At 44.8% G+C, this 25386-nt stretch overlaps 1 protein-coding gene across 1 annotated transcript; it reads right to left on the bottom strand.

The window, feature by feature from the left end:
- Positions 1 to 6226: 6226 nt before the first annotated feature.
- Positions 6227 to 17498, bottom strand: LOC117052001 (free fatty acid receptor 2-like). Its single transcript, XM_033158727.1, has 2 exons — positions 17291 to 17498; positions 6227 to 7260 (listed from the first exon to the last, which is right to left on the bottom strand). The coding sequence occupies exon 2, from the start codon at positions 7247 to 7249 to the stop codon at positions 6227 to 6229; it is 1023 nt and encodes a 340-aa protein (XP_033014618.1). The 5' UTR covers positions 7250 to 7260; positions 17291 to 17498.
- Between the last annotated feature and the right edge of the window lie 7888 nt (positions 17499 to 25386).

The following is a 25386-nucleotide window of genomic DNA, read 5'->3' as shown; positions in this document are numbered from 1 at the left end:
CAAATGATAATTAGAGAAAATCTGCCCTATAAGTCAATTAGAATTTAGGTTGAATAAAGTCGGAGGTAGGGGGAGGTTGATCAAACAAGAGTTATACTGAGGCATGAGCAAATCTGTCAATTTTGGTTTCCCTCAGTTTCTCATTTTTCCAATCTTCAGTTCTCTTCATTTCCATACCACACTGATGATGATGATGATGATGATTAGCAATTTTTGGTCATAATTTCTCTAATAGACGCATTTTGCAAAGCAATCTTAAGAAATAGAACGCTGATCTGTATGTCATTTTCACTAATGTATGCATATATTTTTCATAGAATCATAGAGTTGGAAGAGACCACAAGGGCCATCCATTCCAACCCCCTGCCAAGCAGGAAACACCATCAAAGCATTCCTGACAGATGGCTGTCAAGCCTCCACTTAAAGACCTCCAAAAAAGGAGACTCCACCACACTCCTTGGCAGCAAATTCCACTGTCGAACAGCTCTTACTGTCAGGAAGTTCTTCCTAATGTTTAGGTGAAATCTTCTTTCTTGTAGTTTGAATCCATTGCCCCTTGTCCGCTTCTCTGGAGCAGCAGAAAACAACCTTTCTCCCTCCTCTATATGACATACTTTTATATATTTGAACATGGCTATCATATCACCCCTTAACCTTCTCCAGGCTAAACATACCCAGCTCCCTAAGCCGTTCCTCACAAGGCATTGTTTCCAGGCCTTTGACCATTTTGGTTGCCCTCTTCTGGACATGTTCCAGCTTATCAGTATCCTTCTTGAGCTGTGGTGCCCAGAACTGGACACAGTATTGCAGGTGAGGTCTGACCAGAGCGGAATACAGTGGTACTATTACTTCCCTTGATCTAGATGCTATACTCCTATTGATGCAGCCCAGAATTGCATTGGCTTTTTTAGCTGCTGCATCACACTGTTGACTCATGCCAAGTTTATGGTCTACCAAGACTCCTAGATCCTTTTCACATGTACTGCTCTCAAGCCAGGTATCACCCATCCTGTATTTGTGCCTTTCATTTTTTATTTTTTATTTTTTTTGCCCAAGTGTAGTACTTTACATTTCTCCCTGTTAAAATTCATCTTGTTTGCTTTGGCCCAGTTCTCTAACCTGTTAAGGTAATTTTGAAGTGTGATCCTGTCCTCTGGGGTATTAGCCACCCCTTCCCAATTTGGTGTCATCTGCAAACTTGATCAGGATGGCCTCAAGCCCATGATCCAAATCATTGATGAAGATTTTGAATAAGACTGGGCCCAAGACAGAACCCTGTGGTACCCCACTAGTCACTTCTCTCCAGGATGAAGAGGAGCCATTAATGAGCACCCTTTGGGTTCAGTCAGTCAGCCAGTTACAAATCCACTGAATGGTAGCATTGTCTAGCCCACATTTTACCGGTTTCTTTACAAGAATATCATGGGGCACCTTGTCAAAGGCCTTGCTGAAATAAAGATAGGCTACATCCACAGCGTTCCCTTCATCTACCAGGCTTGTAATTCTGTCAAAAAATGAGATCAGATTGGTCTGACATGACTTATTTTTCAGAAATCCATGCTGACTTTTAGTGATCACAGTGTTCCTTTCTAGGTGCTCACAGACCGTTTGCTTAATGATCTGCTCTAGAATCTTTCCTGGTATTGATGTCAGGCTGACTGGGCGGTAATTGTTTGGGTCTTCTCTTTCCCCCTTTTTGAAAATAGGGACAACATTTGCCCTCCTCCAGTCTGCTGGGACTTTGCCTGTTCTCCAGGAATTCTCAAAGATTACTGCCAGTGGTTCTGAAATCACCTCTGCCAGTTCTTTTAATACTCTTGGGTGTAGTTCATCTGGCCCTGGAGACTTGAATACATCTAAACTAGCCAAGTATTCTTGTACTACCTCCTTACTTATTCTGGACTGTTTCCCCCCTGCTGAATCATCTGCTCCATATTCTTCAGGTTGGGCATTGTTTTCTTTTTTGGAGAAGACTGAGGCAAAGAAGGCATTGAGGAGTTCTGCCCTTTCTCTGTCTCCTGTTCGCATTTCACCATCTTCTCCTCTAAGTGACCCCACTGTTTCATTGTTCTTTCTTTTGCTACGGACATACCCATAAAAGCCCTTTTTATTGCTTTTAACCTCTCTAGCAAGCCTGAGTTCATTCTGTGCTTTAACTTTTCTGACTTTGTCTCTACACGTGCTGGCTATTTGTTTGAATTCCTCTCTGGTGATTTCCCCCTTTTTCCATTTTTTTGTACATATCCCTTTTAAATCTTAAATCAGTTAAAAGTTCTTTAGATAGCCACCCTGGCTTCTTTAGGCACCTTCCATGTTTTTGTCTCATTGGTACTGCTTGAAGTTGTGCTTTTAATATCTCCCTTTTAACAAACTCCCATCCATCATGAACTCCCTTCCCTTTTAGTATTACTGACCATGGGATCACACCCAGCGTTTCCCTAAGTTTTCTGAAATCGGCTTTCTTAAAGTCTATAATTTGATTCTTTTTGTTTGCACACTTTACCTTCCAGCCCCAGCCAGTGTTGTAAATAATGGGAGTTGTCATCTAGAAATAGCTGAGCAGACAGCCCGTTTCCCACAGCAGTGCAATAAAATGTAAAGTATTATCACAGGTAGCAAGTTTGTATGTCAATTTACACTGCACTGTATGAGGTAGATTAGTTTTGGTTCAAGGGAAGCCATTATCTTTCCTACCTCCTTTATCTGAGCAGGAAAAGGCAGAAACCTCAGGGAAGATGTGGGCGATGTTTTACATGGGATTGCTACAACAGAGCTGCTGTTTGTGGTTTAGTACTCTTGGTCCTGATTTGCATGTAGCCAGGTATTCTGCTCTTCAAACACTTCTCAAGAACTGCATTTCCTAGGCATCAGTGCTGCAGCTGTGCTTCTGAACTGCACATAGCCAAATGAGAATAATTCTGGGTTTTTTTTTCAATGACTGTTTTAGTTTTGTTTGGGTTTTGTTTTGGATTCCCCCGCCCCCCAATCTCAAGTTCATTTCTCTACTGTAGCTTGTGATTTTTTCATATATCTTAAAAGTCCACATTAAAATTCATCAGCATTTTAGTTCGAATGTTTCCAGGCGTATACATCTTTCTATGTCATTTTGCCTAATACCCACATTTCTGGAAAGGAATTCCTCCCGATGTATAGCTACATGATATTTTCACCAATGCACTCATCTTTATGGACACTTTCCACTAGAATTGCTTATTTGTAGACATTCCTGCGCTGGGGCACTGCATAGCAAAAAATCAGAGAAGATGTGGATTTCGAATGGTGGCTGTTTCAGGTTACATATTGCTTTGGAAATCAAGCATCTTCACCTATAAGTGCAAAACCTTGTCTGTCAGGGACTGGGCAGAGGAGGAATAGTGGAGACTGCCTCTCCATCCTGACCCTTCCAGGGAGGAGGAAGAGGAAGTCAGCCTAGATTTACAACAGGGGTTTGAGGGAGGTAGCAGCTCAGAGGCAGATGAGGGGGAAAGCTGGGAAATAATGGGAGAGCCCAAACAACACCCAGCTGAAACATTGTTACTAGAAAGCATCCCAGACCATCCATCTCCCAGAACCCGGCGAGCCTTAGAAGTAGGAGAGCAAAGAGCTCAAAGACAGAGGGCACGTAGCAGCACCCGTAGAAGTGACGAACACGGAAGTGGGAGAGAAGCGGAGGGGGTGGAGATTCATTTGGGACACCATTATCCAAGAGGCTGGGTTCTATAGCCTATCTCTGTAAAGATTGAATTTAAAAAGGACAGTAAGAAACCTTTCCTTGTCTTTATACTTTCCTGGGCAACCAGCCAGGAGCCACTGACAGCATCCTGACACTGTCCCTCTGTGCAGGCCATTGCTTGGCTTGTGAATAGCCTTAGGAACATATGAAGAGCAAGTCTGAAGAGGCAGCAGGAAAGGACGCAGGAAATAGACTCAAAATGCAGTTTGAAAAAGAGGGAGCTCCAGGAGAAAAAAGACAAATCAATAGGCACACTTTTGGTAGAATAAGGGAGCATTCCTAGACACAAGTAGAAGGTGTAACACAAAGGTAGTGCAAAGTAACACCAGATCCAAACTGCATTCAGGAGTGAGGCTCCTGCTGCTGCTGCTCTGCCTAAATATTTATTTATTTATTTATTTATTTATTTATACATACATACATACATACATACATACATACCCCACCCATCTGGCTGGCTTTCCCCAGTCACTCTGGGTGGCTCCCAACAGAATATTAAAAATATGATAAAACATCAAACGTTTAAAACTTCCCTACACAGGGCTGCCTTCAGATGTCTTCTGAAAGTCAGATAGTTGCTTATTTCCTTGACATCTGATGGGAGGACGTTCCACAGGGCAGGCACCACTACTGATAAGGCCCTCAGAAAACAAGCATTGAAAATCATCACATGGCCAAGCTTAGGATCCAGCCTATATCCCTCCCCTCTGGTATGGCCCCTGCCACACCACTGAAACCCCCCTTTTGAGGGGCTTTACACCAGGTTCAGCTCAGCCAACTAAGCTTGGTCTCAGTCAAGATGAGCAAGGGGTGCTGGTGTATCTTCAGCTGAGCTGGGATTTGGGACTTAATGGCAGCTGAGCTCAGCCAAGCTGGGAACTGGCTCCACCACATCCCAAGCTTCTCATTCTAGTAGCTCTTGTCATAGGATTGCCCCCTAAATGGAATAAGCAACTGTATCTGCAGATGCCAGCAAACTGAGGAAAGGGACTGGAGCCAGGATTTATTAATCAGGATACAAAGGATTGTGTGACTAGTTCCATGAGGCTAAAGGGACTCTGGGTGTGTTTTTCTTGGACAGCAGCCCTCGATCCTGGAGGCCAAATTGCTTTTGAAGCACAGGGATGGTTCACAAGCCCTGCCATAAAGATGTGCCAGGTTCATTCATTCATTCATTCATTCATTCAGAGCATTCTTGGAAAACAAAATGTGAACAGTTACCCTGAGAAGGGGAAGGCACGCACACGCACACACACACACACACACACACACACACACACAACACACACACCTCACTTATAGTCCAGAGTTCAGATCTTGAGAAGGCCTGTGCAAGGTCTTAGGTTCAGTACTGCAACCAGCAGTAGCAGATGAAGGCCAAAGCAAAAGATGTCAACTGTGAAATGGGGGCCAATATTGCTTTTGTAGCAAATAGACTAGCTCACAGTTGAGAGAGGGGCACTTTTCTCAGTCTGAGGGCCACCTTTCCTGTTGGGCGGCCCTCTGGAGGCTATGTGCCAGTGGCAGGTGTGGCAAAGATGGGTGTGGCCAGTCATACATTATCATTAAATATTAAATTTATTATGTATCTTTTCCCCAGGGTGGGTCACAACCATTTAAAACACAACATTCAAAATGGTTCAAAACAAATCAGTCCTTCTCCATCCTCCAGCCAGGGAAACGAGGTATTATCACACATTCCAGCCACATAAAATTGCTATAGGAGGAAACAGAGCAAGACCAGTGATGGGTGTGGCCTGTGTAGTCCCAAGGGCTGGGCAGAGGCAGTGTGGGCCACCATTGGCCACCAGAACTAAGGTTCCCCTGTTGAAAGGGTGAGTTCTGAAGAGGTAGCTTCTCTCTCAGCTCCTTCTCTGGCAACTGGAGGTGGAGTGATTCATGAACCGACAGAAGGTTCCTTCTGTGGTGTTGACCACACATCTTTACCCCCTAAGCAAGCCAAAATGTTTCATTTAGTCATCTGGAGCACAACCATAGCTTTAAATAAGCCTTTCAGTCATCTGTGGAGAAACTCCATGCTGATCATCCATATGTATTAGAGGCTGAAACTCTTTGGAGTTTGCAAAAGTCTGCTGAGCACTTTGGCTTTCATCATCCCCAACCCCACTGTGGTGTAGTGGTTAAGAGCGGTAGATTCATAATCTGGTGAACCGAGTTCGTGTCTCCGCTCCTCCACATGCAGCTGCTGGGTGACCTTGGGCTAGTCACATTCTTTGAAGTCTCTCAGCCCCACTCACCTCACAGAGTGTTTGTTGTGGGGGAGGAAGGGAAAGGAGAATGTTAGCCACTTTGAGACTCCTACAGGTAGTGATAAAGCGGGATATCAAATCCAAACTCTTCTTCTTCTTCTTCTTCTTCTTCTTCTTCTTCTTCTTCTTCTTCTTCTTCTTCGAGGCACAGGAAAGAAGGTCCTTCATTTCTCCACATGGACATCCTCTTGCATTCCAAGTCCACAAGTATGTTCAAAGCAGGCTACCTGCCCCTCACAATCCTCTCAGAATGCAGCTCCCCCAGGTTACAAATAGAAGATTTGTCAGCCCCACTGTTGTCCATCTCTATGTCACAGCAGAACCCGCAAAACTGATAACACCATGGCATGATGGCATGAAACTTGCTTCCCAGGCCGGAAAAACATTTGGCAAAGTTTTGTTGGATGGCAGTGGAGGAGAAATAGAAGATGGCTGGATCCATGGAAGCGTTGAGGGTGCTAAGGAGCAAAGCATAAACCCTCCAGGAAGGGCTCTCATTCTGGATGAAGCCCACAATGTGGGAGATGTTGTAGGGAGCAAAGCAGATGGCAAAGTTGAGCAAAGTGGCCACAGCGAGCCCCACAGCCCGTTGCTTCCTGCGGGTGTGGATGTTAGGCAAGGAGGCTAGGATGCGGACTAAGTTGACATAGCAGAAAAGGGTGATGAGGAAAGGGAGGAAGAAGAGGGTGATGCAGAGCTCCAGGCGGACAGGGAGGAGGATGTGGAGCTGGTTGGGGGAGAAACTCTCATAACATTTCGAGGCATTGACAGAGTTGGAGTTGGTCTCATTATTATGACCCGGCACTGAGAGTTCCACAATGTAGACGATACTGCAGTGGGAGCAGGCGAGGAACCAGAACAAGATGCTGGCAAACACCGCATACATTGGCCTCCGGTTCAACTTGTACCTGATAGGAAAGGCAACGCCCAGGTAGCGCTCCACACTGATTGCCATGAGGAACAGGGTGCTGATGTAGATGCTGCTGTAGTAACAGAAGTTGGTGAGAGGGCAAAGGAACATGGGGAGAGGCCACGTCATGTCCGAGGCGGCCTCCACCATCTTGAAGGGCAGAAAGAGGAGGAGGATGACATCAGACACAGTCAAGTTGAACAAGAGGATTTCTATTGGGGTTGCCTTCTGGCGCATCTTGGCTTGAAATGTGTAGAAGGCCAGGAGGTTGGCAGGGAGGCCAGCCAGGAAGGCAAAGATGTAGACAGCAAGGACCATGGCGTTGTATAACGACATCCTTTCAGTACCTGCAAAATAAATAAAGGCTTTGCTTTACTTATGCAAGGATACTGCCCCACAAAACCCCAATTTATCTCACTCTCAACCAGGGCTGGAGAACCACCCCACCCCCAGATGTTACTTTGATCTACACAATTCCCATCATCCTTGACCTTCAGCCCTGCTGGCTGGGGCTAGTGGGAACCATAGTCCAGCCAGTGTAGTATAGAGTGTAGGAGACCAACGTTGAACTCCCCACTCAACCAGGAAGCTCTCACTGGGTGGAATATGGCCAGTTGCTGCCTCTCAGCCTAACCTACCTCAGAGGGTTGTCATGGAGATTAAATAAGAATGGGGAGAACTATGTACACTAATGTGGTCCTTGCAAGGAAAGGTGGGATATAAATGCAATGAATAAAATAACAAATACATGGCCTCTCACATCTAGAGGGCCACATCAGGAGGATAAATTTGATTGAGTTCTCATGGAAAGGTGAACCAAAAGGAAACCATCCTCCAAAATTTGCACATCTCCGAATTTTGCAGTGCATTTCCCCAACCAAGAAATGAATACAATATGCATATGCATTACTGGAGAAGGTGCATATAAATGCATACATTAGTAAAAATAGCCCGCATTTTAATGAGGACTTTTAAATTAAAAATTGCAAACTGATTTGGAAAGGAGGAGAAATAAAGCACTGCCACTCCCTCGGCTGGTCCTGTCCCAGACACATCTTTCCCTTCCTCTTGGAAATTCAACAATATTAAACAACCTGACTGCAAATTTATAATTAAGCTAAGACCATCACCGTAGGAGAAGAAAGGAGAAACAAAGCAAACAAGCACAAACAATACCAATACCAAATTTTAATCCTTGAACTGCCCTGAGACCTCCGGGTATAGGGCAGTATATAAATTCAGTAACTAATAAAATAATAATAATAATAATAATAATAATAATAATAATAGCTTCCAAATGTTTAAGGGGGTGACTCTTGTGCTCTCCCCAAAGCAGATCCCCCAATTGTACATGCCCTTTTCTTCTCATCCTTTGGGTTCACCACCGGCAGTTCACCTCGGCTTGAGTCAGCCCAGGAAGCAATATAGCCCCAACTCCCTCGGTCAGTCACTCACACAGGGATGGTTTGGTGCAGGCTTCTCTCTGCTGGTGAGAGATGGGGGGACACCAGCTTAATTGGGAGCTGCGAATGAAGGCTGCTGTGGACCAGGGCGAGGTGGGCAGCTCATCTCTTCCACCGATGGCCTCCAGCTGCTTCTGCCTCCAAGGGAAAAGATAACAGGTCTCCCTGATATCAAATATTATATATTCTTCAGAGTTTATTGGCATCAGGAATCAACAGAAAAAGTTAACTGCTCACAGGTTAGCAAAAGAACTGAATTATTCCCACAGACGGGAAATGTTTGCATAACTCTAATAAGAAAACAGCAGAATAATGGGACTGGACATCTGTGCTCTGCATAACACAACATCTATATGCAAAACAATAAATCCACTCGAAAAGAAGTTGACCAAGCAAGAGTTGTACAGAGGCACAAGCAAATCTGTCAGTTGGGTACCAGGGTGGTGGCTATGCTTCTAAACTACACATAGCCAAACAATAGTACTGAACATTTCTTTGTATAAGGTGAGGATTTCCCCCCATTAACTTATTGTTGAAGAATTTGACTCGTCTTATAGACGGGTGGTGCAGGGGAAGTGGACGGGGGATTGGTTGCTGCCGGGAGCTGGAGATTGTCATAGGCGGTATTGCGGTATTTCTTGGCTGTGTCCAGGCCTTTTTTTGATTGGATATTGCTGTGGATGCCCGTTCAGGCATTTGGTTGCTTTTGCGTCATGTGCAATAGGAAGCATTGTTCAGGCTGGCAATCCCCCCCCCCCATAAAGCTCAACTCTGTGAAATCTCCCTCTATTTTCATAATTTTGAGTCCCCCAAAATAGGGGGCGTCTTATATCTTATACACGGGTGCTTGTTATACACGGGAAACTATGGTAATTATTTTTTTCAAGGTATTTATTCATTATTGTTTGATTTCATTTGGGTGTTGTTGTTTTTAAAAGCATTTTTTCAGAGGGAGCACTATGCATATTGTCAATAGTACTCTGATTTTGAAATTGGGAAGGGAAATAAATCCTCTGCAGGAGTCCAGGTTTTTAATTTATTTTCAAACTCAGGAGTACCAAACAAACTCTCCAGTTCCTAAAGTTCAGCTCCAGCCATTTGAGACTCACGGGAAGGGATAGGAATATATATCTATTTCATTATTTTCCAGGCTCACATTCAAGTCTCCACATTTCCACATTCATTTTTGATTTTTTTAAAAAATGTCCTCATTAAAATTCAGCAGGATTTCAGTTCAAATGTCACCTGACATACATATATTTGTATGCAATTTTGCCTAATATCCATGCTCTTGCAAAATGTCTCTCCCATGATAATACACTACTGTGTGATATTTTCACCAATGTGCATGTTTTCAAGCATTTCCTCCCTAGAATACGCATTTTTAAAGAAATTATTGTGCTGGAGAAAAGCATTGAAAGATTCAGAGAAGATGTGCATTTTGAAGGATGTCTGAGTCTCAGTTTGCATATCGCTTCTGAAATCAAACAGGTTCATGTATAAATGCAAAATGAATCGAATTCCCCCCCAAACCCATCTTTCCTTGCAGGCCATTGCTTTGGCATGCGTATAGCCATAAGAACATAAGAAGAGCGTGCTGGATCAGGATTACTTATCTCCAGCAGGCTACCTTTCTATATTCAGGAGTTATTGTTATTTTCCTGCGGAGAAGCACTCAGTTGTGTAAGCCTCCAGCTCAGTCCAGAGACAGATTGACTGCCTCAGCTTCTGCCCATCAGCAGAAGTCTCTCTGTTATAGGGTTTATTTAGCTGACCTATATATTTATTTAACTGTATTTATTTAGCTCCACTTCCTGCTCAGATGGAGCGAGGCTGAAGAGGGAGCGGGAATAGAGCAAGGAAAGGGGCTGAGAATGCAGTTTAAATAACAGGGAGCTCCCGGACTAAAAGACAAATCAATAGGCACACTTCTTGGTAGAATAAGGGAGTGGTTCCTGAGCACAAGTAGATGGTTGTAAAGGAAAAGCCAGTGCAAAGTTACACCAGATCTAAACTCCATTCAGGAGTGAGGCTCCTGCTGCTGCTGCTCTGCTTGAACATTAAACAGAGAAAACAATCCTTGAAACTCATGTTCATCACAGGTTTGCCACCTCAAATGGCCAAGTGTAAATGACTTAGGATCCTGCCTTTAAAAACCTTCTCTGGTCCCACCCCTGCCACATGACCGGTTCCTTCCACCATTCCTCTGCATCCAACCAGTGCATGACACCTCTCCCCCCCCTTCTACACTGCTTTCCTCAACCTTTTCCAACTTTACAATACCTTTTTATAAGCATCAAGCAGGTAGGAGATCTTATTTCTGATTTTAGTGGGAACAAGTCCTTTTTTTCCTTTAAAAAAATGTTTAGGGGTACAGTGGACGCTCAGGTTGCAAACACGATCCATGCAGGAGGCGCGTTTGCAACCCGCAGTGTTTGCAACCCGCGCTGCTGCATCTGCGCATGCATGTGATCAATTCGGTGCTTCTGCGCATATGCGAGCGCCGAAACCAGGAAGTAACCCGTTCCGTTATTTCCGGGCTCGGCGCAGTGCACAACCCAAAATCACACAACCTGAAGTGGCCGTAACCCGAGGTATGACTGTAGTCTCATTTTGACTTGAGAAAATCACCGGGAACGGAAATGAAGCTGCCATCAGAGGTGGTAACAATGAAACTGACCAATCACCCTGCTAGATTCCAACTGCTACTTCACACGTTAAGCGCTCGCTTCCCTCTGAGACTCAGGAAACACCGTGACAGGAAATGAGGCCGCCATTGGGGGTAGCAATGGAATCTTCTCCCGTTAGATTCACAAAATGTTTAGGGGTATGCGTGCCCGTGTGCCCCCAGAAAAAAGCACCATCCCCATATGAGCAAAGAGCTTTGCAAACAGGTATAGTAGCTTGTGGTCGCCACTAAATACCACCCAGGAATGCATCCACCATAAAGGTGTCCTGTTATGACAAAACCTGAGAGAGGTGACATTAATTTTCTTTTAATGAGCCTGTTTTGAGAAATCACTTGAGCCACTGCAAAAGTCCTGAACTACATTCCTTGCCTGGCATGGGAGTGGCAAGTAAAAGCTGATCGTGGGTGCTCAAACCCTGAGCTGAAGAAGGAAACTGGAATGAACGCCGGGACAAACACTAGTAAAGAGCCTTGTAATCCGGCCTGGCAACCGGTGCAAGCTTTTAAATTATATGGGCAGCTGGTGCAAGCTTTTGAATTGGCAGACATACACCAAAAGGCCTGGCCGGCCCTGTGAGGTACCATGGAAACTTAGACCTTTGGCCCATCTGCGTCTGTCTCCCCATGGCCAACATTGCTTCCCAATGTTGTGTGCCAGTGTGGTGTAGTGGTTAAGAGCGGTAGTCTCGTAATCTGGGGAACCAGGTTCGTGTCTCCCCTCCTCCACATGCAGCTGCTGGGTGACCTTGGGCTAGTCACAAGTCTCTCAGCCCCACTCACCTCACGGAGTGTTTGTTGTGGGGGAGGAAGGGAAAGGAGAATGTTAGCCACTTTGAGACTCCTTCGGGTAGTGAAAAGCGGGATATCAAATCCAAACTCTTCCTCCTCCTCTTCTTCTTCCCATCTCCCCCTTGAGCTTCTCCCAACGGACCTCTCTGTTGTTGCAGCAGCAGCTTGCTTGTCTCCAGTCTAAACAGTGTGCGGGTGAAGGAGGAGGGATCGCCTCCCAAGTGAGGGGAATTATTTATCCATTAGTGTCTCTGAGGGATAAATCATGGGACGGGAAGTCAATACAATCCCTTGGGGGAAGGTGAAAAGCTAGGAGCCTGAATGTAAACACACCGGGAATAGAACGCCTTTGTACAATACCCAGCTAGAGTCCCGGCTTGTAAAATTGTTCATGAATACACGTCCCCTTGCTTGTTTTGAGAACCTTGGCACAGCCCCTCGCTTCCCAATCACCCTGTTTCATTTTCACCTGCTGCTCAAGATGCAGATGATGATGAACAAAGAGCCACAATTTGTGACAGAAACTGCCTTTCCGGAAGGTTGCAGAAAACTGATTAAAAATTTTCGGTGTGCTGTACACTGAAAGAAAACTATATGGAAATGATGTACCGATGGCATCCCTTCCAATATGCCCTATTTGGCTTGGGATTTGAGCCTCAGCACCGTCCTATCACTTACTAAGCTTTGAACTAGAGCAAGGGGGAGGAATGTATACGATCCTTGAGGTCCCTATATTTGGAGACCCTTGAGCTCTCTATATCCTTAGGCCAGACCTCTCACAAGACCTGGTCTATACCCTTTTTGAATTATTTTGCACAACTGGAACACGTTCTTGAATTCTGATAAAGCCCCTTGTTCACCAGGATGGAGGATGGGTGGGTGAGAGAGAGAGAGAGAAAGAGGGAGAGGGAGAGAGAGAGGGAGACACCAATACAGAGTAGTTCAGCAAGTGAAGCTTTTCCTTTTTATCTTAGCTCTGCATCCAAAGAGCTTGGTTGGACATTTAGATATTTGTCTGGGGAGCATGCAAATGATAGGCCTGAACTGGATGACAAGTTTGGATATGTGGCAGCTCTTCTTCCACCTTCTCTCACTTCAGATATGCCGTTCCATGCAGAAAACGGCACACACCTGTTGAACGGTGGTTTTGAAATGCAAAATAAGCCTTGCAGCATCCTGGGGTAAATGCCACCAAGAAAGGACCTCTCTGTTGACTGCGATATGCATGGGGACAGAGTAGAACTGACCATGACAGCTGCAAAATGGGAGGGAGATGGAGAATTTGGCTGCGTCCCTTGCTGCACTAGGCCCCCAGCTGCACTATGCATTCAAAGCAGTATCGTGCCACTTTAAACAGTCCTTGGTTCTCCTAAAGAACCCTGGGAATTGTCATTTTTAAATGGTAGGGTGAGTTGCTAAGAGACCTCTCCCCTAGCTACAATTCCTAGAGGGCTTGAACAATCAAGCCCTCTTCCCAGGGAACTCTGGGAATTGTAGCTCTGGGAGTGGAATAGGGGTCTCCTAACAACTCTCAGCACCCTTTGCAAATGAGACTTCCTAGGATTCTTTGGGGGAAGCTATGACGGTGGTATGATGATGCTTTAAATGTATGGTGCAGATATGGCCTTTATCGCTTGGAGCTTGTGATGGGGGCATGGCAATTTCTCCAGTTTGCAAATGGACCCATGGACCCAAAAAGGTTGGTGACTCTTGCTATGTACCCTCACTTTGGTGGGGGGGTGGAACCCCCATTAAACAGAGGGGGCCTTGCATCTGAATAAGCCTGCACTGTAAATGAAAAAGTGAAGTGAGCCCAAGATTTACTGTGACCTGTTGTGTAACTATCACAAGGGGATCGCTACGTGCCACAAACCCTGACTGCTACAGATAAATAATTGGATGGCAAATGCTTGTTAAATATCAGGTATTTTGATGAGCATATACCCACTCAGAAAGTATTTGGTATCCAGTGTTTGTGAAAGGGAATGATGAGAAAGGAGGTGTTCCTTTTCGAATCTAGTTGCCACAGAAGTCAGAAAGTGCTGAACATGCCTGTATGAATTAGCCCTCGAACCAGGCAATCAAATCAGCCTCCTTGAGGGACAGAAACTTGACAATGACCTCTGATTATGCCACGGTGCTCAGCCATGACCTTCACCTGCCCTGCTTGGCACCCTTCTTGAGTGTTTTTGCCTAGCTGGAATGTGTCCTTTCCTGGGTGGAGGATAGAGAGGGATGGGTATAGAAGCAAGCCTACTGTACAAAGGTAAATTGGGCATTTGTTGCTCCACCCACATTAGCCTTTGGCACCGTCCCTACTGGCATGTGGCCCTTGGAAAGTGACCCAGAAGGGAAAGTGGCCCTTTGGGCAGAAAAGATTTCGAATCCCTGGTCTATGCAGTGATTAACAGTTCCTCTGGTCCCTCAGAAGCAACCATAACTCTCTGGGGACAGCCTGCCCTTGGACGTCCATGATGGAATGGGAGACTCCCTTCCTTCAACTCTATTCATCACACAGAGGAGATGAGGAGTCCCTTGCTTATGTTGGATAAGATAGACCAGCAGACCTGGTCCTTCATTTGCCCAAGTTTCTCTAACACATACACTGAACTCAAGGAAGGGAAAGGCGAGTTTCACTTTACTCCAAGTTCATGAGACACTTGGGAGCATCAAAATGCAGGGCTGGTTTGGAAGCTCCAGCTGGTACATACTGCTGTTGGGGGCATCCGGCCAAGAACATGTGACTGCCCATCTGCTCCCAAGCCAGGCTCAAACAACTTTGGTCCAGGGTACTTCAAGGATCACCTGAACCCTTGTATACGAGCACCACAATTTAAAAAGTATGTTGACAAGCTGGAACATGTGCAAAGGAGGACGGCCAAGATGATCAAGGGTCTGGAAGCCAAGCCTAATGAGGAGCAGTTGAAGGAGCTGGGTATGTTTAGCCTGGAAAAGAAGAGACTGAGAGGAGATATGATAGCCATCTTCAAATATCTAAAGGGCTATCACATGGAAAATGGAGCAAACTAGTTTTCTCCTAGATTCAAGTTACAAGAAAGGATATTCCAACTAAACACCAGGGTGAACTTTCTGACAGCAAGAGCCAATCGACAGTGGAATGGACTCCCTCTGAAGGTGGTGGTCACTCGTTCATTGGAGGGTTTTAAGCAGAGGTTGGATGACCATCTGCCGTGGATACTTTAGCTGAGATTCCTGCATTGCAGGGGGTTGGACTAGATGACCCTTTGGTCCCTTCCAACTCTACAGTTCTATGATCCCAGTTCCACTGAGACCATCTTCACCTTCTGTTTCAGCCTGCTCTGCCAGGCTTATGCAGGCAACTAAGAATACTAAGAACCTACAATATTTAAGTGATCTCTGGTTATTAAATGTTTATATGGTTTTTATGGTGCAGTTTTATGCATCACTGGTGTAAACTGCTCTGATACTTATTTTTTATTTCTTGAATAGCGGCGTAGAAATATTTTTAGAAATACGCAAGTAAATATTACTTGCATAGCTCCCAAGAGTCTTTCTGAAGTGAGAGATTAACCTCATGCCTCAAGGTCTGGACTCTAGTGATGTCCTACAGCAATAAAGCCCTCTCTTTCTGTCACTGAGTTCCTGCAAAGCCTGTTATCGAGGACATGAGTGAGGCCAAGCTCTTAGGAAATGTTGTGGCTGCCACAAGTGGCTCTCCACCAACAGCAGCCAAAATGTGTCCGCCCTGTGTGATACGAGGTATAGCACATTCAATGTCCCAGCCTAGGGCCCTCGTATTTACGGGGCCACCTCTCCTGGTATGCCCCGCAGAGGACCTTAAGGTCCATGAATAACCATAGTTTAGTGGTCCCGGGCCATAAGGAAGTCAGACTATTCTCCACCAGGGCCAAGGCCTTTTCAGTGATTACTCCGACCTGGTGGATCACTTGATGGTAAGAATGTGGCGAGAATTTGATGCAGTTCACATTTATAGGTAAAGTCACATCTTTTGAAATCCTATACAAACCAAAACAGCCTCCTTCGAAATTCTTTGAATTTTACAGTGCATGTCTCTAGCCAAGGAATATGCACAAAACATGTACATATTAGTGGACATAGCATAGAAAACTGCATCTTATAAGAGGAAATTGCTTTACGAAAGTGTGTGTCTTAGGCAAAATTACATACCAAGATGTGCATATTAGGAAAAATTCACACTAAAATGCTGCTGAATTTTCATGAGAACTTTTTAAAAAAATAATACAAACTGGTGTGGAAATGTGGAGAGCTGAACTTAGGAATGCAAAAATGAGAAACTCAGCTGAAAGTGACAGCTTTGTCCATCCCTGCTCAGTGGACTTAGGGAAGCTGTTCCCTCCTTTCATAGATCCAGGATCAGCACTTCCTTCTGCAACATGGCTACAAGAACATTGACCTACTTTACAAGATTGTTGTATGGAAGGATGTGAGGGGCAGAGTTATTCCAGAGGTGTGTCGATTTCAGCTCGCTGCAAAGAGTCTTAGCACATCCTAAAAGGCTGGCAGATTTCTTGCAGCAGAACCCTCTGAGGATTAGAACCCATTTAGTTAGATGCACTGAGACTTTCCTTCAGTGGGCAGGTATCAACAAAGATAAATTAGCATGTAAGCTGTGGGGTCTTGAAGCCATGAATTTCAAGAAATTTTGTTACAGACTTTGGGGGCCCATGTTTGCTTATGGAGTTTTGACCCTACCCTTCCTCCAAGGACATTCTAGACACACAACAATCCTCAGAGGAAGATTAGGAGAGGGGATGGAGACTAGTCCACAGTGGTCTTTATGGCAGAATGGGGATTTCAGCCTGAGTTTCCCAAGTCTTAGCCAAGTCCTCTAACCATTGTTTCACACTATCCATTTTTATTTATTTATAGCTCTGTGCATTTATGAAAAGATATAGATAGATAGATAGATAGATAGATAGATAGATAGATAGATAGATAGATAGACCACACACACATACAATGCCATATTCAGGCATCTGATCTCAATGACAGCTTCCTAAGGAAAAATGATGCTTGTGGGAGAAGGGTGGATTTTAATTTTAATTCAACCCTCCCTGTGCATAAAAGTCCTGATACTGACTCCACATCTCCCCGTTCCATTTTTCTTACACACAACATACTTTATGGCTGATATTTAAATAACGAACACCGGAGAACTTTAATTCAGATAAGTTAACATATCATGTACTTTGGCAGAATGCCAGCCATGGATCACATTTCCAGGCCTCGTGGGTAGGGGAGAGAGACCCTAGCCCATGAAAGATTTTTCTAAAATAAACCTGCTTGTCTTTAATGCGCCACAAGACTTCTTCACTGCTTATAACTGTGATTCATATTGAAGCACCCCCCTGAACTCTCCGAAAGTCCCTATCGAAACCATCACCAATAAATAATTGTGTTTTTATTCCTCACCTCCTCTACAAGCTCAGACTTTGCTCTGCCTGTCTCTCCACAGATGGACGAGGGTTTCTTCCACAACGGATCCAGCCACCTTCTGCCCTCGCAGGAGTCGAAAGGCTTTGCTCGGCTCCCACGCCCTGAAGGAGAGAGAAAAGCAGCCTGCCTGGTACAGTAGAATCACTCGTGGTCATTTGACAGAAGGAGCCCAACAGGCACAGCTGCAGCAGGAAACTGACCTGTCTCCTGTAGTAACACAAAGGGATTTTCTTCTTGGTTTCAAAACCGGGAAACAAACTCTTGGATGGAGAAAGGAGGCGGAGGAGGAATCCAATTTCAGCTGCACGCAGAGGGTGCCACCCACAGAGTTTCTAATCTACTTTTTAGAATCAATGATGCTTCTAGATTCAAATGAGTCCAGCCTTATTTCTCCACACTGTAACCTGACCATTAAGGTGAAAACTACAGTGGTACCTCGCTGTTACAGACCCCGCTGACCCAGAAATAGTACCTCAGGTTAAGAACTTTGCTTCAGGATGAGAACAGAAATCTCACTGCTGCGGCGCAGTGGCAGCAGGAGGCCCCATTAGCTAAAGTGGTACCTCAGGTTAAGAACAGCTTCAGGTTAAGAACGGACCTCCAGAACAAATTAAGTTCTTAACCCAAGGTACCACTGTATACAAAGTTGCTCTTCTTGTTTGCATTTATATCACACCTTCTCCTCCAAAGAGCTCAAAGTGGTGTACGTGGTTTTCACCCTCTCCATTTAATCCCCACAACAACCCTATGAGGTAGGTTAGGCTGAGAGGCAGCAAGTCCAACCAGTGAGAGCTTGATGGTTGAGTGGGGATTTGAACCTTGGTCTCTTAGGTCCTAATCCAACACTGACCACTCTGTCACACAAGGTCTCAGTGGAGACACAGAAATGATGGATACTTTTTTCCCCTCTTCCCTGGTTAGAAAATGAACTCATGCCACATATATAAGAAAAACAGCCCACTACAAGTGTTTGGCCTGAACATATGAGTGGGAAATGTAAGATGCCAAGGAACTGAGCAACAGGCTGTCCTTAAAGCCCCCCCCCCCATCACAACACCCACCCCCTTTTGACCTTCCAGTGTTTGGTGCAAAGGTCTTAAGGCAGATTCTAAGCACATTTGGGGAAAGGGACTCCCTGGGGTGTAGGCGATGGCAGAACATATGTGGAAGGTAGGGCTGGGTGACCGGTGCCAATCAGGTCTCCTTTGGAGCTGAATCTATCAAACCTGCACTTTCTCAAATGGTATATGAATCCAAACACTTCCAATCCCTCAAGGAAACGGGTAATGCAAAAGACTAAAATAGTTTATCTTATAGAAATCTGTCGTTGTTAGATGTATTGTGGTTTGTGGGTTATTTAGGTTTTCAAAGAAGTCACAAGCAAACTTAAATGTTTCAGGCACAGTAATGGTTCCAAGCATGTCACAAGGCCCCAAACCTGAATGACAAGATGGATGCCATGATGTCAAGATGGGTGATCTACGGGGAGGTGGTTTCAGTTACCAGGCCCACCAGCAGACCAACTCTGTGTTACAAAGATGTCTGAAAATGCAACATGAAGGCTGGCAACATCAACTCCACTGTCTGGGAATCTTGCAGGTGACCACAATGCCTGGAAACCGACAGTCAACTGGTGTACCCACAGTAGTGACCAAAGTAGGAATGACCAATGGGAGGAGCACAGAGAGAAAAAAAACACCATGGTGCATCTGCAACAGCACAACCGGACACTCTCATTTGTCCCAGCTGCAACAAAACATGTCTCTCCCATATCGGCCTCTCAAGCCACAGCAGGCACTGCAACCTTCCAACAGTTTGACTCTGATCTTGCTTCTAGCTCATATGCATGAGGATTGGCACATAACAATGGCACATTCAATTCAAGCTTCATCCCAGCTGGGCTCAGTGATGCTCACTTCCCACCACTGAACCTCCACGACAGCTAAGCTGCAAGCCTCTCCTGCTCCAAGAGATATTCTTGGCTTCTACGTCAGCAGCCACAGCCAACACAGCGACAGTATAAGCAGACATGTCTCTGATGTTTATGTGTCCTCGGGTGACAGCTTCCAAGAAACTGCTCCAGAAGAGGACACCTACCCTGTGTGGATTGTTCTCAGTTGGACTGAGGAGGAAATATCTGTAGGGCCACTGGCATTTGTCCAAATCTTGTTCATCACAGCCAGGGTAGTCTGAGCTCTAAAATGGAAAGATTCTTAGGTCCCAACTGTATGGGAATGGCTATAAATATACAGCACTGATATGCAGTGACCAGAGAGGAATGACCTCTCGGAGGAGCACAGAGAGAGAAAACACCATGGTGTGCCTGTAGCAGCAAAACTGGAAGCCTTCATCCGTCCCACCTGCAACAAAACATGTCTCTACCCTATCAGTCTCTACAGCCACAGTAGGCAGTGTAACTCTCAAATGGTTTGACTTTACCCTTGAAGGCACACTCTTCCATTATCTCCTGAGACAGATGGATGCCAGCAATGGATATGCTGTCATAACCATGAAGCAGGTCGCAAAAGCCCAAACCACTAAAACTGGAACTAAATTGGAACTAATCAATATTGGACTAATGCATTACTCACTTTTATTTCTGATCCTTAGTTTCACTTTTATCTCATTTCTTAATCTTGTTTTTCAGAAAGCTTTTTGAATGTTGCCATTGTATTTTAATGTATTGCACTTGAGGGTTTTTTTAATAAACTATTAAAATGTTATGAATTAAAAATAATTGATCTGTAGTTCAGACACATTTTTAGCATATCCACCAGATAAGTTTGGCCACTGCATCCTTAGTAGACCTCCAAACTTGGAAAAGGTAAAAAGGTAAAGGTAAAGGACCCCTGGCCAATTAAGTCCAGTCAAATGCAACTATGGGGTTGCGGCGCTCATCTCGCTTTCAGGCCAAGGGAACTGGCGTTTGTCTGCAGACAGCTTTCCGGGTCATGTGGTCAGCATGACTAAACCACTTCTGGCACAATGGGACACTGTGACAGAACCCAGAGTGCACAGAAACACCATTTACCTTCCCACCACAGTGGTACCTATTTATCTACTTGCACTGGCGTGCTTTCGAGCTGCTAGGTTGGCAGGAGCTGGGACAGAGCAACGGGAGCTCACGCCATTGCAGGGATTCAAACCCCTGACCTTCCAATCTGCAAGCCCAAGAGACTCAGTGGTTTAAACCACAGTGCCACCCATGGAGGACAGGCAAACTGAGGGTTTCCTTTGGCTGTATCTTAGCTTATTATGTGGTCTATGCAAGGAAGCACGCTTAGTGCAGATATTCTTGGCTTCTGCATCAGCACCCACAGTCAAAAGCAGGGACAGTATATGCAAAGATTCCTCTGGTGTTTATGTGACCTCAGATAACTTTACACAAACTGCTCCATAAGAGGACACCTATAATCCGGAGTGAGCATGGAAGTCTCTAGCAAAAGGGTGCAGAGGCGTTACAGCAGGAATGGGGAAACCACAGCACACCAGATGAAGTTGGATTATAGCTCCCAAAACCTTTGACCATTGGCCACACTGGCCAGTGCTGGTGGGAGTTGGGCTCCATCAGCATGCAGAGGGCCATGCATTCCCCATCTCTGCATTCCAACACAAGGGTAATCAGAAAGGGGAAGGGGAGGTCGGAAGGGGAGGAAGCCCTGTTAGAGCAGTCAGGGATGGGGGAGACAGTCAGCGTTGCTTCCATTTTAATGATAAACTACCAAATTTAAACCAATATGCAAACCAAAACACAACTATCCATTGAAATTCACACTTCTCCAAATCCTGTGATCGAGTTCTCCAGTGTGTACACAAATCAACATGTTACGGAAAGCCTGGGTAAAAATGCATACATTAGTGAAACGAACAAAGTGAAATGCAGTATACTTAGGGAAATTCACACACACACAGAGAGAGAGAGAGAGAGAGAGAGAGAGAGAGAGAGAGAGAGAGAGAGAGAGAGCGCTTTTTTAGGGGCGCGTGCAGGGGTACACATACCCCTAAACATTTTTTTGTATCTAAGTTTGGCCTCATTGAGGGGCAGTATTTCAATATGAGTAGGAAAATGAGAGTAACCCTAAACTACTACTACTACTACTACTACTACTTCTCCTCCTCCTCCTCCTCCTCTTCTACTTCTACTTCTACTTCTTTAAGAAAAAGCACTGTTTTACAATTTAAAATATTCATTTTACACCCTTAAGATAGCAATGACTTCTCTTTCCATGGTTCATTTTACATATCATAAACCCCTTCATATTTTACAAAAAACTATACCATTCAGTATTCCATTGTTGCATCCATCAAAACTTATTTACTCTGTTGAATTTATCTTAATGCTGCCAGCGTTTTCAGCTGTACACAATTATTTCCCATATATTCAATAAATGTTGAATATTGACTACTTAGGGGAATTATTTACATAAATGTGTATATCTGTCAAAACTGCATATAAAATGTGTCAATTAGGAGGAAGCCTCCCTTAAATGTGGACAAATTGTCAGGCTGATTTAGAAAACAAGAACGATATACAAATTGCTACAGAAATGTGGGGAACTCAACTGGCAAAATGAGAAGATGCAAGAAACCAAAATTGACAGATTCACCCATCTCCAAGCAGGCTCTCTGGACACCCTGCCAAAAATGCTCAGCCTTGACACACCCTGTAGCAGATATCTGATAAACTAGTCCAGTTGCAACCTGTCATTACCTGGAGTGAAACGCTGTGGAAATGAGAAAAAAGTGCCACTTTTAGAGGAGTAAAGTATGATTAAATATAGCAGGGAAGTAGATCAGCTGTCTCTCATGAGATGAATCAGGGAGCTTCAAGAGAGGAAATGGTGGCTGTAGCATAAATTAATTTCACTGGAGTGAGAGGATGGGAAATGAAGCTATCACAATAATCACATGAAGAGGAGGACAATTTTTCATTCCATTAGTTGAAACATAGCCAGAAGGTCTTCCTCCAGAAGACTTACTGGACCGCTGCCAGCTGTCACTAAACTCTGTCCACCTCCTTGAACTGGGACGCTTCAATGTTGCAACACTCGGGCTGATAATAATCCAGGCTTTTGTCCAAACGTGGAAGTGAAACTTCTGCATTTAGTGCCTGCCTTGATTTTTGCAATTAATTCCTGGAAGGCATAGAACTTTGGCATTAGTGAAATACAGTTGATGGGTTGTGTCAATGCAGCCATCTTCAATATGCAATGGGTGACAGATCTGATGTTGGTGAAGCAACAAGGAAGCTGCAAATAAAGTTGCCAGACTGGCAATTTTGTTTTCTCTCTTCCCCCCCCCCCCAATCGTACATTCATTTCTCCATATTTCTTCATCAGTTTCCGATTAAATAAGAACAATTCTCAAGAAAACCCAGCAACATTTTAGTGTGAATTTCTTTTCATACACATTCTCTACATGTAAGATACACATTTTAGCAAAGCGATCTCCCCTGTGCTTGCAGCTACTTAACATCTCATGTATTCTGTGGAAGAGCAAGCGATTTGCGGGCTGAAGTTCCCATGTTCATCCCCCGATATCTCCAGGGGTTTGTTATGTATGTGAGTGTTTTGTATGTATGAATTGTCGGTGTTTGTGTGAGAATCTTTTCAATTATTTCTATTATTATTGTTATGAAATGTACTAACCATCCATCACCAGCTGGTCCCAAGGTGAGTTACAGCCATTTTTTAAAAGTTGGAATTAAAAACTGTTAAAATATTACACTCACAAGAACAGGGTAGGTCCTGAAAAAACATGACTCTCGGGTGCCCAAGGCTGATTGCACTCTACTTGTCCTATGCTGCTGTTTATAACAAATGCAACCAGCTCTGCATAGATCAGAAGAGGCTGGCTAGAGTGGAGATCACCAACAATGGTTGCCTCCTAAACTGGTTTTGGGCCATCTCCAAGGGACTTCAGTTCCCAGAGTCCCACCCCTGGATTCCATAAATCCATAAACAAGTTGTAGGGTGACCTTCCTATAAAACAGCTGGTGCTATCAAATGTTCATCCCTTGGTCTGTAAAAAGGTAAGATGCCCAATGCTACTTCTGACATTTTTCTTTCTGTAATTGCTGCACATTGTGACAAGCATCCTGTTTGAGAAGACACCCATCACCCCAAATATCTAAAGAAGTGCACATGCCTATATGCCCCATAGCCAGAGATGGTTGAGAGCTGCAGTCCAGCAACAGTTGGAGGGCCACAAGTTCCCAATTCCTTGGTAAAGAACAGCTGGGTAAAGAATGAAGTGGGACATGACGTCACTTCTAGTCACTCTGTGGTTGGAACTGAGGATTCCTGACAGTGGCTTAATGGCCACTAAGTGCTTGCCCTGTAAATTTCTACTTCCCATGCAATTTCCCCAAACAACGTGCTCGCCAATGAGATCCAGGCACCGTAAACATCCTTTCCTCATTTCCCCTAATGGAAGCTGGTTACAAAGTGCCGCTTAATCCTGGGAAGGCCAAACAAATAACTGAGTGATATTGATTGGGGTCGGGTGCAGATACCAAAGATGGTTTTCAGAGAAGATGGGAAAGTAAAGTAAAGAGCCGTAAATGCCCCTGTATTCCATTTGCTGGAGAATGACAGTGGGAGAAGACTATTGTGCTCCTGTCCTAGTTATGAAGTTCCCATAGACACCTAGTTGGTTTTTGTGGGGAAGTAGGTCCTTGGCCCAATCCAGCACAGCTGGATGTTATGTTGTTAGAGATCAGGTTAAGACAGATGAATGAGGCCTACTGGAAACCCCTGCTACCTCTGGGCATGTGCAGAGCTCCCTTTTCCTTTTCCAATGAAGTGAAAGAGGAGCTCTAGCTCAGCGGCTGAGCACATGCCTTGCATGCAGAAGATCCCAGGTTCAATCATTTGCACCTGGAGTCCAACATCTAGAGAGCCATGAGTTCCCCTTGTCTGCTGTATACAGAGTCCTACTATTGGGCCACCTAATCCGATGTTGCCTACTCTAACTGGCAACCATTCTCCAAGGTCCAATCAAAGGTATTTTCTAGACCTGCTACCCGAGATTTCTTCGGATGCCAGATCAACTGCACACAAAACATGAGCTTTATTGTGGATGTGCAGCCTCACCCAAAATGCCACTGAGCACTCTGAATAATGTGTCCTTTCTGCATAAAGGAAAAAGGAAGGAGAGGGCTGTGCCAAGGATGTGCCAGAAGCTTCCCATTCCCATGGCACATCATAAGAATTAAGACAATCCTACTGGATCAAGCCAAGAGCCCATCTAGACCAGCATCCTATTCTCAATGTGGCTGACCAGATGCATGTGGGAAGCCTGCAAGATGGACATGAGCGTGACATCACTCTGCCCACTTCCAATTCCCATATTGCCTCTCACAGTGGAGGTAGAACACAGCAGTCGTAGTTAACAGACGTTGATAGCTGTGTTCTCCATTAATTTGTCCCATCCTTTTTAAAGGCCATCCATGTTGGTATCCGTCACTCCTTCCTGCAGAAATGTTGGGAGGACCTGACCAGCTCTGTGCATAGTTTATTTCTCTCCCATTGGAATAAAAGAGAGAATATGGTTCATCTCACAATCTGGATTTCTGGGGGGGGGGCGGTTCTGAAAGACACACTGGCACCTGTGGGTGTTGGTGACCCATCACTGGGGAGTGAAATAGATCAAGTTCCAGAGCCTGAGAAACCCTGACTTCACAAGGACACAGTGAGTTACTAGGAAAAACACAATTTCCTGAAAATGCATTGGAGCCACTCAGTCAGATCCAGTCTGCTTTCAGGGTGTGGGCTATTTTAAGATATTTCCTCTTTTAGTCTAACCTAAAAGTAGAAGTTAAGTAATTTAGGGGAAGTCAAATCTAGTTTCTTGCTTCGTTGCAGTGCTTCCCAAATTGGCTTTCTTCAGGTGCATCACTGACCGGCTGCACAGTTCGCCATATGATCCCTGGCTCGTTGCCTGACTAGCAGTAATGGATAAGGATCACCTCTGAGCCACCAGGCAGGGGAGCTTTGTAAAGTGGAAAACAGCTGGTTCTTTCAGGGTGTCAATGGGCTACCCCTGGCTAATAGCAGTGGACTCTGGCTGTT

This window comes from Lacerta agilis, chromosome 8, assembly GCF_009819535.1.
Source record: "Lacerta agilis isolate rLacAgi1 chromosome 8, rLacAgi1.pri, whole genome shotgun sequence".
In the NCBI taxonomy this organism is placed as follows: domain Eukaryota; kingdom Metazoa; phylum Chordata; class Lepidosauria; order Squamata; family Lacertidae; genus Lacerta; species Lacerta agilis.
Note: the sequence above shows the minus strand (reverse complement) of the source record. Positions and strands in the feature narration are given on the sequence as shown.

Excerpts from the sequence above, each read along its gene's own strand:
- LOC117052001 (XM_033158727.1), bottom strand. The coding sequence starts at position 7,249 with ATGTCGTTATACAACGCCATGGTCCTTGCTGTCTACATCTTTGCCTTC.